Source organism: Nyctereutes procyonoides, unplaced genomic scaffold (assembly GCF_905146905.1).
Source record: "Nyctereutes procyonoides isolate TBG_1078 unplaced genomic scaffold, NYPRO_anot_genome, whole genome shotgun sequence".
Classification (NCBI taxonomy): Eukaryota; Metazoa; Chordata; class Mammalia; order Carnivora; family Canidae; genus Nyctereutes; species Nyctereutes procyonoides.
In genome coordinates this window covers 24,942,080-24,958,836 of record NW_026575024.1, presented here as the reverse complement: position 1 = coordinate 24,958,836, position 16,757 = coordinate 24,942,080, and the positions used below count along the sequence as shown (strand labels likewise).

At 47.2% G+C, this 16,757-nt stretch overlaps 1 protein-coding gene across 3 annotated transcripts in view; it reads left to right on the top strand.

Moving 5' to 3' along the window:
- Nucleotides 1-15,473, top strand: part of ZNF341 (zinc finger protein 341) — a 50,165-nt gene extending 34,692 nt beyond the window's left edge. For all 3 annotated transcript variants that reach the window (XM_055303087.1, XM_055303104.1, XM_055303096.1), the window contains 5 exons: nucleotides 186-282; nucleotides 1,746-1,878; nucleotides 6,821-6,932; nucleotides 7,247-7,317; nucleotides 9,162-15,473. In XM_055303087.1, the coding sequence (XP_055159062.1) occupies nucleotides 186-282; nucleotides 1,746-1,878; nucleotides 6,821-6,932; nucleotides 7,247-7,317; nucleotides 9,162-9,691 (943 nt within the window). In that variant the 3' untranslated portion in view covers nucleotides 9,692-15,473. The remainder of the gene's footprint in view (nucleotides 1-185; nucleotides 283-1,745; nucleotides 1,879-6,820; nucleotides 6,933-7,246; nucleotides 7,318-9,161) is intronic.
- Nucleotides 15,474-16,757: the final 1,284 nt, after the last annotated feature.

Sequence of the window (16,757 nt, the reverse complement as noted above, 5' to 3'; positions counted from 1 at the left end):
TCTCTCTGTGTGTGTGTGTGTGTCTCTCATGAATGAATAAATAAAATCTTTAAAAAAAAAAAGAATGAATTAATTAAATGTAGAATTTTCTTCTCAGTGTTGGCCCTGGGGGAGAATGGCTGGTTCCTGGGCCAGTCCAGTCTCCACACACTGCTCTGTCTCCTCTCTTGCTCCTTCCCATGTAGGTGTGTCAAATGTGTCAACAAATACTCTACCCCCGAGGCCCTGGAGCACCACCTGCAGACAGCAACTCACAACTTCCCCTGCCCACACTGCCAGAAGGTGGGTACCACTGTCCTTTCTGGGCTGGGGCAACAATAGGGGGTGGGAGATGGTAGAGCAAACACCTCATGTCTCCTCCCTTCCTGCATCAGTACATGCAGCAAAGCCTGGGCTTGTCTCCAGAGACGACACTTCACCTTTGAGGAGTAAGATCCCTGCCTGGCCCATCTGAGCCACTAGATAGCACACAGGGCCACCCTGGGGCCCCTGCTGGGTCCGGCCAGGCCAGGCTGTGCTGATGTGGGGTGAGGCCTCTCCTGAGCCCAGGCCCAGCATCTCCAGTGGCCTCCAGCTTCCTGATATGTTATCCATCTTGTTACTGGTTCTTCTTTTCAGAGAATCTGAAAGCCATCACTGAAGCCTGTCCTTTCATATCATCAGATATCCAGGCAGTGTCCTAATTTCTAATTGTTTCAGAAACATCATAATTTTTGTCAGGTTTCTTTGTTTGAATCAGGTCCACATACTCTAATTGCTTTCTGTTCATCAATAGGTTCCCCCCACCAGTGCTTCTTCCTCTTTCTTTCTTTCTTTTTCTTTCTTCTTTCTTTCTTTCTTTCTTTCTTTCTTTCTTTCTTTCTTTCTTTCTTTCTTTCTTTCTTTCTTTTTCTTCTTTCTTTTTCTTCTTTTCTTTCTTTCTTTCTTTCTTTCTCTTTTTCTTTCTTTCTCTCTGTATCTCTAATAAATAAATAAAATCTTTTAAAAAATCTCATATTAGGAACTGATTGTAATTTAGTGGGTTAGATGGTGACTTTTTTTTTAAAGATTTTATTATTTATTTATTTATTCATGAGAGAGGGGGGGCCGGGGGCAGAGACACAGGCAGAGGGAGAAGCAGGCTCCATGCAGGGAGCCCGACGTGGGACTCGATCCCGGGTCTCCAGGATCAGGCCCTGGGCTGAAGGCGGCACTAAACTGTTGAGCCACCTGGGCTGCCCCAGTTGGTGACTTTATAAACATAGATGAACAGGAGCACCTGGCCAGCTCAGGTGGTAGAACTTGCGACTCTTGATCTCGGGGTCATGAGTTTGAACCGCACATTGGGGGTAGAGTTTACTTTAAAAAATAATAATAAAAAATAAATGAACAACATGTATATGAACATTCAAGGGCAGAATCTGTGTTGCCTTATGTGGCATTGGAGAGTCAGAGAGGGCTTCCCAGAAGCAGTGACACCCGAGTTGGGTCTTGAAGGCTAGGTAGAAATTTGTCAGGCTAAGAGAGAAAGGCCTCCTGGGTAGAAGAAGAAGCCTAGCAGAAGCTCAGAGCATGTATTATGGGTGAGTAGGGGGAGCCGTGAGGAGCCGTGAGGTTCTAAGGGCTCAGCCTGACACTGGGCCCTGATCCCTGTTGGGCAGGAAGGAAATTATTTCTGTAAGTGTGGGAAAGGAAAAACCTCTTAAGCTCAGAAGATGGTGAGGGCTAGTGAATCAGACCTAACACCAACTCCTCTCTTCTGACAGGTGTTTCCTTGTGAACGTTACCTGCGACGGCATCTGCCCACCCATGGAAGTGGGGGCAGGTTCAAGTGCCAGGTGTGCAAGAAGTTCTTCCGGCGGGAGCACTACCTCAAACTGCATGCTCACATCCACTCAGGTGGGTTCCCTGCCCCCATCAATTCCTGCCCAGCCTACACTCTCCCCTAACTCCCTCTCTATTCCCCTTCCCACCCTGCTCTGGCCTTTGCCAGCCCTCTTCTCCCCATCCAATTCCTCCCCAACTCTTTCTTCACCCCCTTCCAAATCCCCTTTCTGGCCTCCTACCAGACTGCCCTCTCAAGTGAACAGGAGTTCCTACTGATACTAGAGTAGACATGTATCTCTGGAGGCTGGGGGGGGGGGGGGGACTGTTGGCCCTGCCCCCTAACAGCCCACTGAGATCATTCTGAGCCCTTAAGGGTGGGGGTGCTGTTCTCACTGCACAATTCCCACCCACACCTGGACAGAACCCCGTCTCCTTGGTTCCCCCATTGAGACACATTAACATTTTCTTTTCTTTTTTTTTTTTAATTTTTTATTTATTTATCATAGTCACAGAGAGAGAGAGAGAGGCGCAGAGACATAGGCAGAGGGAGAAGCAGGCTCCATGCACTGGGAGCCCGATGTGGGATTCGATCCTGGATCTCCAGGATCACGCCCTGGGCCAAAGGCAGGCGCCAAACCGCTGCACCACCCAGGGATCCCGACATTTTATTTTCTTTTAATCTTTAAAGGATTATTAGTTAAAGGGTGCCTGGGTGGCCCAGTCTGTTAAGCCTCTGCCTTGGGCTCAGATCATGATCTCAGGGTCCTGGGATGGAGCCCCATATTAGGCTCTCTGCTCAGCAGGGAGTCTGCTTTTCCCTCTGTGTGCTTGCTGGCTCTCAAATAAATAAATAAAATCTTTAAAACAAGAAAAGATTATTAGGGGCACCTGGGTTTTTCAGTCGGTTAAGCATCTGCCTTTGGCTTGGGTCATGATCCTGGGGTCCTGGGACTGAGCCCCACATTGGATTCCCTGCTCAGTGAGGAGCCTGCTTCTCACCTCTCGCTCTGCTTATGCACTCACTCTCTCTGTCAAATAAATAATAAATAAATTAAAAGATCTTTTTTTTTTTCCATTGAAAAGGACCTAAAGATTGCAAAAACCTGGGATGCCTGGGTGGCTCAGCGGGTGGGCAGCTGCCTTTGGCATGGGTCATGATCCTGGGATCGAGGATCCGATCCCACATCGGGCTTCTGCGAGGAGCCTGCTTCTCCCTCTGCCTATGTCTCCAGCCTCTCTGTCTCTCTCTGTCTCTCTCATGAATGAATGAATGAATCTTTAAAAAAAAAAAAAAAAAGATTGCAAAAACCTGAGTAGAAAATCTTTGAGGGCAGCCCCGGTGGCTCAGCGGTTTAGCACCGCCTTCAGCCCAGGGTGTGATCCTGGAGACCTGGGGTCAAGTCCCACATCAGGCTCCCTGCATGGAGCCTGCTTCTCCCTCTGCCTGTGTCTCTGCCTCTCTCTCTCTCTGTGTCTCTCGTGAATAAATAAATAAAATCTTTAAAAAAAAATCCTTGATATTATAAAAGCAAATATGAAAAAAAAATAACCCCATCTCCTCACCTCAGATGTATAATCCAAATGCTTGATGGTTTTTTTTGGTTTGTTTTTTTCATTATGACCTATGGTAAAAAATATTTTTTATACTACAACCCAGGAAATGTATTTATATACAGAGGATATATTTATTTTTTTTAAAGGACTTTATTTATTTATTCATAGAGACACACAGAGAGAGAGAGAGGCAGAGACACAGGCAGAGGGAGAAGCAGGCACCATGCAGGGAGCCCGACATGGGACTCGATCCAGGGTCTTCAGGATCACACCCTGGGCTGCAGGTGGCATTAAACCACTGTGCCATCAGGGCTGCCCATACAGAGGATATATTTAAATAGAAATTTCATAAAACAGGCAGCCTGGGTGGCTCAGCAGTTTAGTGACGCCTTCAGCCCAGGGAGTGATCTTGGAGACCCGGGATCGAGTCCCACGTCAGGCTCCCTGCATGGAGCCTGCTTCTCCCTCTGCCTGTCTCTGCCTCTCTCTCTGTGTGTGTCTATCATGAATAAATACATGTTTTAAAAAAAAAGAATTTCATAAAACAGTATTTTCCATTCTGTTCAATTTTAGTTATTAAAATAGCCACCAAGGGGCAGCCCCGGTGGTGCAGCGGTTTAGCGCTGCCTGCAGCCCAGGGCATGATCCTGGAGACCCTGGATCGAGTCCCGCATTGGGCTCTCTGTATGATGCCTTCTCCCTCTGCCTGTGTCTCTGCCTCTCTCTCTCTGTCTCTATGAATAAATAAATTTAATAAATAAATAAATAAATAAAATAAATAAATAAATAAATAAAATAAAATAGCCACCAACAGGTTGTGACTTGCAGTTTGAAAAATACCGACTCCCCTCTTCAAAGATAACTGTTAGTAGTCCTAGTCTTTCTTTCTTTCTTTCTTTCTTTCTTTCTTTCTTTCTTTCTTTCTTTCTTTCTTTCTTTCTTTCTTTCTTTCGAAAGAGAGAGAGCATAAGCTGGGAGAAGAGAAGGGGGAAAGAAGCAGACTCCTTGCTAAGCAGGAAGCTTAAAGCAGGGCCTGATCCCAGGACCCCAGGACCATGACCCAAGGCAAAGGCAGCCACTTAAGCAACTGAGCCACCCAGGCACCCCAGTCTGAGTCTTTATGGTTTAATTTTATATCTCTACAGCACACTTGCTTACTTTTACACAATTGAGCACATATGTTATTTGCTCTGTTATGTACCTTTTTTCTTCACTCATCAATATACCTTAAAGATGCTCCTAGCAGTACCTTCTTTTTCTCAGCTGTGGAGAATTCCTCTGTATTTACTAATTTTTACTTAACTAGTTCCTATGGATGGATGCTTAGATTATTTTTCAGCTGATAGTTTGTACACAAAATGCTATATAGGTCCCCTTGGCATGCTTTTGGGAGTATATCTGTAGTTGTATATTCCTAGCAGTGGAAATGCTAGGTTAAAATATATATGCAGTATAGTACTGAGTTTCTGTTTGGGATGATGACAGAGCTCTGAGATGGATGGTGGCAGTGATTGAACCACAGTGAGAATGTACCTAACACCACTGAAATGTATACTGAAAGATGGTTGAAATGGTAAATTTTATGTATATTTTACCATAATAAGGGGGGAAAGTACATGCTTTAGTAATATTGGTAGATACTACCAAATTACTCTATAGTTTTAAGAATTATTATTCAAAAGTAATACATGCTTATTTAAAAAACAGAAACAGCGGGATCCCTGGGTGGCGCAGCGGTTTAGCACCTGCCTTTGGCCCAGGGCGCGATCCTGGAGACCCGGGATCGAATTCCGCGTCGGGCTCCCGGTGCATGGAGCCTGCTTCTCCCTCTGCCTGTGTCTCTGCCTCTCTCTCTCTCTCTCTCTCTCTCTCTCTCTCTCTCTCTCTCTCTCTGTGACTATCATAAATAAATAAAAAATTAAAAAAAAAACAGAAACAGCATAGAAGTACATAAGGTAAAGCTTTAAATTCCTCCTTCAAATCCTATTTGCTACTGACTTTCTCCCCGCATATTCCATGTATACACAAACACCTGTGGCTAAGACTGTTTTGGAGTATGAGGATTGTACTTTTTTCTAACACAAAGGGGATTATCTTAAGCTGTTCTACAGTTTTCTTTCCCCCCTAGCAGTATGACCAGGAGCCTCATTCCAGATCAGGAAACACAGATGGACTCTAATCTTTTTAATGACTGCAGACCATTCCATTTTAAGGACCAGAATTTCCTTAATCACTGGGTTGGCATTTTTTCAAAAGTACTTTATTCATTCCAGGGGGAGAACAGGGAGGAAATAATGGCAGGAAATCAGAACAGCGCAATAGCACAGCAGCTCTTTATCCACAGGACAGGTTGTGACACCTGACCTTCTCCCTGCCCTGGTCCTCACCAGGCTCTGGAGCTGTCAACATGGGGCAACTCAGGTGAACTCTGCATCATATGCTAGGCTGGCATCTTAGTTCCCCCAATCACTAGGTGCAGACTATATGACCTTCGGTTTTCTCATCTAGTTCTTAGTGCATAGTTTGTTGCAATGATTCCATTAATTAAGGTGTAATTCCCTGCTCCCCTATGGTGGACCCCATTTCCATAAGTGCCACAACCATTCACCCGTCACTCAGCCCCACCTAAGATTCATCCTGGACTGCTTCTGCTCACAACCCACAGTCAATCCACTGGCAAAGGCTGCCGATTCTGCTTTCCTAACATGATCTGTACTTAGCTACTTCCCACTCTTCCACCCCACCCCCCCACCCCCAGTCTGTTCTCTGCATGCAGCTAGAGGGAGCCTGTGGCACTTTTTTTTTTTTTAAAGATTATATTTATTTATTCATGAGAGACACACAGAGAGAGGCAGAGACATAGGCAGAGGGAGAAGCAGGCTCCCTACGGGGAGCCTGATGTGGGGCTTGATCCCAGGACCCCAGGATCACAACCTGAGCCAAAGGCAGACAGACACTGAGCTACCCAGGTGTCCCACCCATGGCACTCTTAAGTCAGATCTGTCAGTCCCTGCCCCACTGGGCCCATCTGTTGGCTTCTCATCTTGTTCATAAACCTAGGCCTTCCAGACCCTTCCTGTTGGGCCCAGCTGTGTCTTGCTGACCTCCCCTACTGCCTCATTTTCCCTTCCCCATTGTGTTCCAGCCACACTGGCCTCCCCACTGCTCTTCAGACATACCATACACTCCCACCTTTCCTTCTTCCTGGGACCCTGACTCTAATTTCCATTATGGCTTGCTCCCCTACCACCTCAGGTCTCCCCTCTTGCCTCATCAGAAAGGCCTTTCCTGACTGCCCTATCTGAAATAGCCCCCTCTCCTCTTTGGAAAAACAAAGTCATGAGGAATGGGCGAGGCTGTTTTTTTCCCAGGCCACTTCCCTAGAGGGGCTGTTATCCTCTAGTGTACCCCAGATTCAGACTCCATCTCATGGGACCCCCATCTATGTCTCCTCCTGCAGGTGAGAAGCCCTACAAATGCTCAGTGTGCGAATCCGCGTTCAACCGTAAGGACAAACTGAAGAGACACATGTTGATCCATGAGCCATTCAAGAAATACAAATGCCCCTTCTCGTGAGTAGAGATTGGTATGAGTGGGAGGGGAAGATTTACCCAGCAGTGGGATAGGAAATTGTCAGGGCTGAGGTTCTGAAGGCCCCCCTCTTCTTTCTTCCTATTGTGAGCCTTGTCTGCCTACCTCACTCCCCACCCTGCTTCCTTGCCTAGACTTCCTATTGTGAGCCTTGCCTGCCTACCTCACACCCCACCCTGCTTCCTTGCCACCCTGCTTCCTTACCTAGACTACACAGGGAGTCCCTCATGCCCAGGGCTAGCACAGAGAGTCTGAATCTGGTGAGGTCCCCCTGACCAGTGGTTTTGGGTTCTAGGACACACACAGGCTGCAGTAAAGAGTTCAACCGGCCAGATAAGCTGAAGGCTCATATCCTCTCCCACTCTGGTAAGTGACTGCTGGACCTACCAGGAGAGTCTGAATCCCTGGGGCAGGCCCCCTATAAAGAGAAGACACATCTCATGAAGTTTATTATCACTGCCTGTTATATTCCAGCCAACAGACTTTTGCTTGTGTGAGCCATGAGCCAGGCCTGCGTTAGGGTCCTCAGGGTCCTACAGAGGGAAGTCAGATATAGTCCCCCAGGCTGCGCAGGGGGAAGCTGACCTGAGGGCAGATAGCTGTAAATCAGAGAGGTGCCCAGTGTGATAAAGATATGGATCGGGCATGGAAGGAAATCAGATTCTACCTGGGTCCAAGACATAGCCAGAAACGTTCTTTGGTACCCTTAGCAGAGCAGGGCAGCTGGTGTGTGGAGCAAGGGTCTCCACCCCACTCCAGTTCCCCAGGGGCTCTATGGCACTTCCTTGGGTGCTGTGGTATCCCCAGAGCAGCTTGGCTGGCTTTCTACATACCATTCAGTCTAGAACATGGTTTCTTGGCACTCCTGATATTTGGTAGTATCAGATGCTCTGTCATGGGGGCTGCCCTGTGCATTGTAGGATGTTTAGCAATATATCTGGCCTCTACCCTCTAGATGTCAGTGGTATCTTCCCCACAGTTAGGATAACCACAGATGTCTCCAGAAGACAAGCCAAACATCTCCTGGAGGGGAAAAATTGCCCCTGGTTAAGAACCATTGGTTTATAGAAAGGACTTAGTGGCTCAAGAAAGTTTCAAAACTGGGAGACTAGAGTTGAGAACTTGAAGATAGAGGGCCTGATTTTGATTCTTAGCACTACCACTGCCCTCCTATGTTGCTTCATGCAAGTTACTGCCCCTCTCCGAGCCTTCATTCCAGGGAGGGTGAGGGGAACATGGCTCAGGGTGAGTGTGGGCTGGAGTTGACTTCATGGTAAACGTGGAGGCACCAGTGATTCATTCAGTGAATGACTATTGAGAACCTATCACATGTCAGACTCTGGGGGTGATGGGCAGAGCCCTACCCTGGCTCCCTGGAGAAGCTTAGCATTTAGTTGCAGAGATTGAAAATGAACAACAGACAAGTATGTTACAGTGAAATGTGCAGGGTACAAAGACAAGAATAAAGAGTGATGGAGCAGAGAAAGATATGAAGCGGGTATCAGGGAAGTCCTCCTGGAGGAGGTAACATGAGTGCAGTCCTGAGGGATGAGAAGAGCTGGGAAATAGCTTCCAGGAGGGAACGAGTGCAAAGCCTTGGGGCAGGAAAGAGACCGTGTGTGTGTGTGTGTGTGTGTGTGTGTGTGTGTGTGTGTGTGTGTTTAAGACAAAGAAGGGTGAGTGGGAGGTGAAGAGCTCATAGAGCAAGTGAGGGGCAGCGGGGATTGGGGCTGAAAGGTGAAAGGGGTGGTCAGACTGCATAGGGCTTTGTGGGAAACTTGGAGAATCACTGGAGGGTTCAGAGCAAAGAATATCACTATCCTTTGTGTATTTAATGAAGCCATCTCTGGCTGCCCTGTGGGGATGGTCTGGGGGGCAAGGGTGAGGCAGACAGACCAGAGAGGAGAGAAAATGGTGACCTGGCAAGTTAGCCAAGGTTTTGGGGCTGAGCACGCTATTCTAGGCAGAGGGGAAACAGCAAGTACAAAGGCCCAGAGGCAGGAGCCAGTTTAGTGGCCTAAGGAGAGCATGTGTGGCTGTCTGGGAGTAAATGGCCCGGGAGAAGGGGAAGATGAGACTGGCAGGAGCAGAGCCCAGTTCACACACATGCTTACAGGACATGGTGAGAGACTGGGTTTTATTCCGAGTGCAGAGGCGTGGTGGTAGAGTACGGGGTCGGGGTGCCTCTCACTGACTTCCCCTCGCTTCAGGCATGAAGCTCCACAAGTGTGCCCTGTGCAGCAAGTCCTTCAGCCGCCGCGCCCACCTCGCGGAGCACCAGCGCGCTCACACGGGCAACTACAAGTTCCGCTGCGCCGGCTGTGCCAAGGGCTTTTCCCGACACAAATACCTCAAGGATCACCGCTGCCGCCTTGGCCCCCAAAAGGATAAGGACCTGCAAGCCCGGCGGCCCTCCCGGAGGAGGGCAGCACCCCGCAGCAGCAGCAGTGGTGGGCGCAAGGTGGTGACCCCCCTGCCTGACCCGCTGGGGCTGGAGGAGCTGAAGGACACAGGGTCTGGGCCAGTGCCCGAGGCTGCCCCAGGCAAGCCGCCCTTCTCAGAACCAGATGCAGTGCTGTCCATCGTAGTGGGTGGCACAGTGGGTGGCGAGCCTGAGCTGGTAGTGCCCGGGCATGCTGAGAGCCTGGGCTCCAACCTGGCACTAGCGGAGCTACAGGCAGGGGCTGAGGGCCCATGTGCCATGCTTGCTGTGCCTGTCTACATCCAGGCCTCAGAATGATGGACTCTTGGTGTTTGCTCCCCAAGCCTGGCCTAACGCTCACCTTTGGGTCCAGGCCTCAGGGACTGACTAGAGATCCTTCCCAATAGAAGTGAGCCATTGGCCAAAGTCCTTCTGGAGTGTCATTTGTGAACCCTGGCCTATGGCCAGCCTGCTGTAGCTCCTATTCTGATGGATAGCCCTGCAGCATTCTGGAATGTGAGGCAGGGCTGCCTATGGCTTCCAGATAGGGACATTGGAGATAAGAGAGCTGGCCAAGCCAGCAGTCCCGGGTCTGGCTGGTCCAGGCTGATGTCAGCCCACCTAAGAGAGAAGACAGGATGGTCTGACCTGCCCTTCATCTGGGCTATCTTGGTGTGGCCTCTAGTCAAGATGCTCTTCTGGAGGCCTGAAATGGGTAGGGCCCTTATCTTCTGGATCTTTTCATACACGGTTCCACATGGTATCTACAGATGACTCTGTGATGTAGACATTTAGGTGGTACTCAAGTGTCATGGTTAGAGTGCAGCTATCAACCAGATTTGGCTTCAAATCTGCTACTCACTTGCTGTGTGACCTTGGGTATGTCACTTTACCTCCCTGGACCCTGTGTTTCTCATCTGTACAATGGGGCATATGAAATTTTGACCTCATAGGGCTGTCATAGGGATCCAGTATGATGAAATGTGCAAAGAACTCGGCATAGTGCTTGGCACTTGGAAAGTGCTCAATAAATGTTTATATCAAAGTGTGTCCAATGGCTCAGGCTTGAGCCTTGGCAGTTTCTTTCTTTGCCCCTAGGTGGCAGCACCCCCTCCTCCAAAGTGTTGGGGGAGCCGAGAGGTCCCATGGCCCTTTGTGCACAGCTGTGTTGCCCCATTAGCCATGGAGAAGTTTGATGCTCCCAGAATGGTTATTTAAGAACATGGCTATGGAAGGGGTTTATATTCACTTCTGAAAATACAAGATCTCCTGGGTCTTGCCCCAAACCCTTTGGCATCAGAAACTCTGATCAGAGCCAGAGGTCCATCTCAGGCAGGCCTCCAGAATCCATAGTTGCCCCCACCACCTGCGCTCTGTCCCCACTCCCCAGCTAGTCCAGAGAAGAAGCAAACCAGGCTTATTGGGAAGCAAAGAAGAGAAAAGGGGCCTTGGCCAGTGTTTCCTCATTTCCATTCACAGCCACACTGCCTCAGTGATAGGAGAGGAAACAGGCTCCAGAAGGGTCAGGACGGGATGCAGCACAGCTCTTGCACTCAGTTTGATGAGTTTCCTTGAAGACTGGTACATCCCTCAGATATCTGTGTTGGGGCTCTGGGCTGGAGCTCAGAGCAAGCCCAACTTCCCCTCAGGAAAGGTACAATGCAGTAGGAAGGACCAATGAGGAAATGGCACACCACTGAGGGGGTGAGAGCTGTAAGTGCACCCAGCCTGCAGGGCCAGAGGAGGAACTGGTAAGAACAGAAAATCTCTTCAGGGGAGGTCACACTTGAACTGGTCCTTAACACGGAATATTTTGATGGATGGATAAATAGGGGAAGGCATGCCAGGGAGAGCAAGCCATGAGCCAAGCCTTCAAGGTATGACAGTTCTGGGGCTGGTGAAGGGACCAGGATGACAAGAGATTTGGGGATAGTGGTTAAATCATCATAATCATGAATATATTTCAAGCTTCCACACGAGGGACACTGCACTTAGCACCTCAGCCCCATCAGGTGAGAATTGTTAATTTCCTTATTTTGCAGATGAGAACACAGAGGCGCAGAGAAACTAAGCTCCTTGCCCAAGCTCACACAGCTAGTAAGTCACAGAGCTGGGATTCCAGCTGGGGTGGCCTGCCTCCGTGCACTGTTAGCCACTTTGCCATATTGAAATAGAAGTTGATGTTGAATCAGAAGTATCCTTGGATCTTAGGTTAAGGAATTTGGACTTTATTCTCTTCAAAATGGAGGAGTCATGGGAGGCATTAAACATTTTTAAAAATTGTGCCATTAAAGAAAATGTTAAAAACCATATCTCCATCCTAATACAACTACTGAAGTTATATTTCAGTCTCTTCCTGTCAGTGTACACATGCATGTATATTTATCAATAATCATAAGGCTTGTGTTTATTAGCACTTATGCCATGCCTGGCATGTCCAAAGCACTTTTAATTCCATCTTGTAGCTGAGATGAAGCCAAAGATACAGTGAGGTTAAATAGCCCCAAATCACAGAGCAGTAAGTGGCAGAGCTAGGCCACAGAACAAGGGGCATATCAGCGTCTAATATTTGGTAGATGCATAGTTGGACTGCAGGGGAAGAAGCTGGGACCACATATTGGGTTCCCATAACTACATCCCTCCTAGATTGGCAGATGGGAAGACTGAGGTCCAGAAAGGGGAAGGCTAGGGTGCCTGGGTGGCTCAGTTGGTTGGGCATCTGCCTTCAGCTCAGGTTATGATCCTGGAGGCCTGAGATTGGGCCCTACTTCAGGCTTTCTGCTCAGTGAGGAGTCTGCTTCTCACTTTCATCCTTTGTGCTCTCCCTCCCCCTGCCAAATAAATAAAATCTTTTTTTTTAAAGGGGAAGGCCCTTGGTCATGGGTTACTCAAAGTTGACACCAGAGCTGCTCCAGGACCCCAGAGCTCTCTATAGGACCCCCAAGGTGCTGGAGAGGATGAAATATAAAGAGGGTCCACTCTGAGCATCCAGGGTTCCACAGAGATGTTCAAATCAAGTAGAGCTAGGTTTGAATCTGGCTCTGTCCCTTCCTAGGTATGTGGCTGTGGCAAGTCACATCACCTCTCTGAGCCTCAGTGTCCTCATATGTAGATGGGGGAGAATAATAGTACCTACCCAATAAGGTTATCACAATTCAGAGAGAATTCAGGTAAAGCAGAGAATGGATTGGCAGCCCATGGGTTGAATGCAGCCTACAGATAGACTTTGTTTAGATTTCACAATGAAAAAAAAAAAAGCCAATATTTAAAAATAATGAAATTAAAAACCTGGTGAAAAGGGAGATGTATTCCCTCTGTGTCAAGAACAAGAAAAGGATGCCTGCTACTGTGATTCCACATTGTGTTGGAGGCCTAGCCAAAGCAATAAGGCAAGAAAAAGAAATAGTATAAGGATCAGAAAGGGTGAAATAATGGCAAGAATGCTGAAATAATAGCAAAATCAATATATAAAAATTTACTACATTCTATGAATAAAAAAAATTGCTGGGTTCTTATACTCCAGAAGCAATTAGAAAATGTTATTAAAAATGGGGAGATGGGGGGGCACCTGGGTAGCTCAGTTGGTTAAGCTTCAGACTCTTAATTTCAGCTCAAGCCTTGATCTCAGGGTCATGAGTTCAAGCCCTGTGTTGCACTCCATGCTGGGCAGAGTCTACTTAAAAAAAAAAAAAAAAGTTTAAAAAAATTGGGGGGAGACGGAGTGTCTGGCTGACTCAGTGAAGCATATGACTCTTGATTTTGGGTTTCTAAGTTTGAGCCCCACATTGGGTTTAGAAATTGCTTAAAAATAAAGTCTTTTTTAAAAAATGGGAGATTTAGGGGCAGCCCCGGTGGCCCAGCAGTTTGGCGCCACCTTCAGCCCTGGATGTGATCCTGGGGATCCAGGATCAAGTCCCACATCAGGCTCCCTGCATGGAGCCTGCTTCTCCCTCTGCCTGTGTCTCTGCTTCTCTGTGTGTGTCTTTCATGAATAAATAAATTAAAATCTTTTTTAAAAATGGGAGATTTCATATAAAAATCTGGATTCTGACTTGTGTTGAAAATAAGGATGTCTGGCATAGGGAAACAGCAGTCAGGTGGAGCTGAGCTAGCCAGCCCCTTTCACTGGGCACATGCATTCCAGATGCCACGATTCCTGTTCTTCTCTCAGGTCTCCCTGACACTGCAGCTGAATATCAGTTGCTACTTACTATACTTGTGTTGATTTATCTTTGAGTAGAGAAATATTTCTAATTTCCCATGTCTTTGGAGAGTAGGAAAACAAGATAGCCAGGGAGGATTACATGATTTTTTATGTTCCTTGCCTACTCAACCATCTTACTGTCTGGACCTAAGGTATATAACTTGAGGAACCCTGTAAATAGTGCTTTCTTTTCTCCCTCCCACTGTCATGTCTCTGCCTCTAAGCTAGCCGGCCTCAGTTTCTCTATCAATAAATGTGAGAAGTTGAGTCATAACTAACTTTACTGTCTATTAAGTGTCAAACCCTGTGCTCTGTGTCTTACTTACATGTCACTGAGTCCTCAAAACACCCTTGGAAGCAAGTTATCATGTCCAGTTTATAAATGGGGAAACCAAGGCTCAGAGAGGTGCAGCAACCTGCCCAAATTCTCTCAGCCAGAATGTGTCAAGCTGGGCTTCAGACCCAGGAATGACAACTCCAAAATTCCTGCCTTGTCTCAGGATCACTAAAGCTCTCGCCAGGTCTGATAAGCCAAGATTTGTTTGTTTTTTAAATCACTTCTCCAAGGCTCCAACCACTTTTCATCTCCCCAGCCATTGTTGCCCTGTCCAGGCTGCCAGCCTCTCTTGCATGGATGATTGCATCAGCCTTCTCTTTGTTTTCCCTGCTTTCTCTCTCCACCGTGATCCATTCTCTTGACAGCATCCCAAGGGATCTTTCTAAAGCTTCAATCAGATTATGCCATGTTCTTTTTAAAACTCTCTAGTGGCTTCCAGTCTCTCCCAGAGTCAAATCTAAAGTTTACCTGATAGATTTCAAGGTTCTATATGATATGGCCCTCATCTTTTCTTCTCTCATTCTACTCCAGCCATACCTGCCCTCTTGCTGCTCCTCCATCATATAGGCCACTTGCTGCCTCAGGGCCTGTGTACTTTCCATTCCCTCTGTCTAGAATGCTCTTCCCTCAGATTTTCATATGAGTGGCTCCCTCCCTCTATTTACCTTTGTCCAAAAGTTACCGCCTCAGGACTTCCATGGCCTATCTCTTTAAAATGGCCCCCCACCCCACCTTCATATCACTCTAATCCCTTAACCTTCGTTTTTATTCATCATCCTTGACATTTTATTAGGCATTTTTTTATTGTCTGTTCCCCTCATTAAAAACAAAAGGTCCACAAGGACAAAGACCTTTCTCTGTTTTGTTCACTGATACATTTACAGTGCCTAGAACTGCTCAGGAATTGCCAGTCAATATTCGTTGAATGAACTGAAAACAGCACTTTGAGAGAACAAGACCCACTCTACCCATCCCCTTTTCCCATTCCATGGAGGCCAAGGGTAAATTTCCTTCAGGAAGAATCTGTCATGGAGGCTGAGAAACGGCAAACCTAAAGCCCCATAAAGCCCCATTTTCCTTTGTTTTAAGAAGCTTAGAATATCTAGGACATGACAGAGGCAGTGGCTTGGAAATCTCAGTTGACACAGTAACGTATTGGTGCAGCCTAGGAGAACTGGTTGGACCAGTTTTGTCTCCCTTGGAGAGGCTGGAGTGGAGGTGGCAGCTGTAGGTGCTCCCAACCCCCAAGGCTGTCAGCAGAGGACTCCTATGGATTCTCAGGTCCTGTAGGTTGATAGAGCAGATTCCACCTCAGGGTTGAGGCTGAACCTCTCTGTGAGGTCGGGCAGAGAATCCTGAGGCGAGGGGCTGAGGCCCAATTTCAGGGCCTTGGGCCCTTTGTAGAATCACAGAGAATAAAATGAGGCCCAATAATGGACAAGTCTTGTCCAAGGTCTATTTTAAAAAGGCCAAATCCAAACCCAGTTCTCCTGCCCTCCAAGTCACTGCTATCTCAACCCATTCATTTACTATTTGACAAAATATTTATCAAGTGCCTACTATATGCTGGGCATAGTTCAGGGGATTGATGAGGCATTGTGAACCAAATAATGATCTGTGGAGATCCTCTGTGGAAGAAGCAGAAGATCAACAACAAATAAGCAAGTTATATTTTAGAAGGTAATGAGTACTGCAGAAAAAAAAAAAAGGACAGTAGTATGAAGGTTGGGTGGGGTGCAGGTTGCAGCATGATATGGGGGGACCTGAAAAGCCTTACTAAGAAAGAAACATTTGACCCTCAGGCACAGTTCCTGTTGCATAGCCTACACATGCTGAGGTGAATAGGTATGGAATAGGCAGGCCTTGTAACCCACCATTAACGCAAGTGCAGGGGCCTCTCCAGTGCACAATCTCCTCCTACTCCCCACTTGGTCTCTCAGATTCTGCTGGGTCTCTCCTACTCTACTGCTAACTTTGCCCTATTCCCCAGGGAGGTCATATCTTTTCCCAGACTCCTAACACTTCATTTATTTGTATTTAATTGTGCATATCTCTATCCATTCATTCATTTGGGTAAAGGCAGTGTAGCATAGAGATTATGCTACACTTAATTTTACATTAAGAATCTCAACTTTGCCTCTACAAGCCGTGTGGCCTTGGGCAAGCTGTTCAACTTCTCTGTTTCTCCAGTACCTGATATATAAAATGGGGCAATAATAATGCCTACCTCATGCAGTTGTGCTGGCTAAATGAGGTGATAGATCTTAAATGCTCAGCTCACTGTCTTGTGTAGCATGAAGTACTCAATAAAGATTTTCTAGGGGTACCTGGGTGGCTCAGTTGGTTGGGCTGATTCTCCCTCTCCCTGTGCTGCTCCCCTTGCTTGTGCTCTCTTGCTCTCTGTCAAATAATAAATAAAATTTAAGGGATCCCTGGGTGGCGCAGCGGTTTGGCGCCTGCCTTTGGCCCAGGGCGCGATCCTGGAGACCCGGGATCGAATCCCACATCGGGCTCCCAGTGCATGGAGCCTGCTTCTCCCTCTGCCTGTGTCTCTGCCTCTCTCTCTCTCTCTGTGACTATCATAAATAAATAAATAAATAAATAAATAAATAAATAAATAAAATTTAAAAATATATATTTTTCTATCATTTGCTGGGGGGGGTTTCAAATACCAACCACATCATTTAATAATGGGGTGACTTTGGGCAAATTATTCAACCTCTCTAAACTTCTGTTTCCTCAGCTGTGATGTGTACCTACTTCATAGGGCTATCATCAGATAATTAATGAAATATTTGTAAGACATCTGACTCGGAGGGAGGGGCCATAGATGTCAGTAGTTA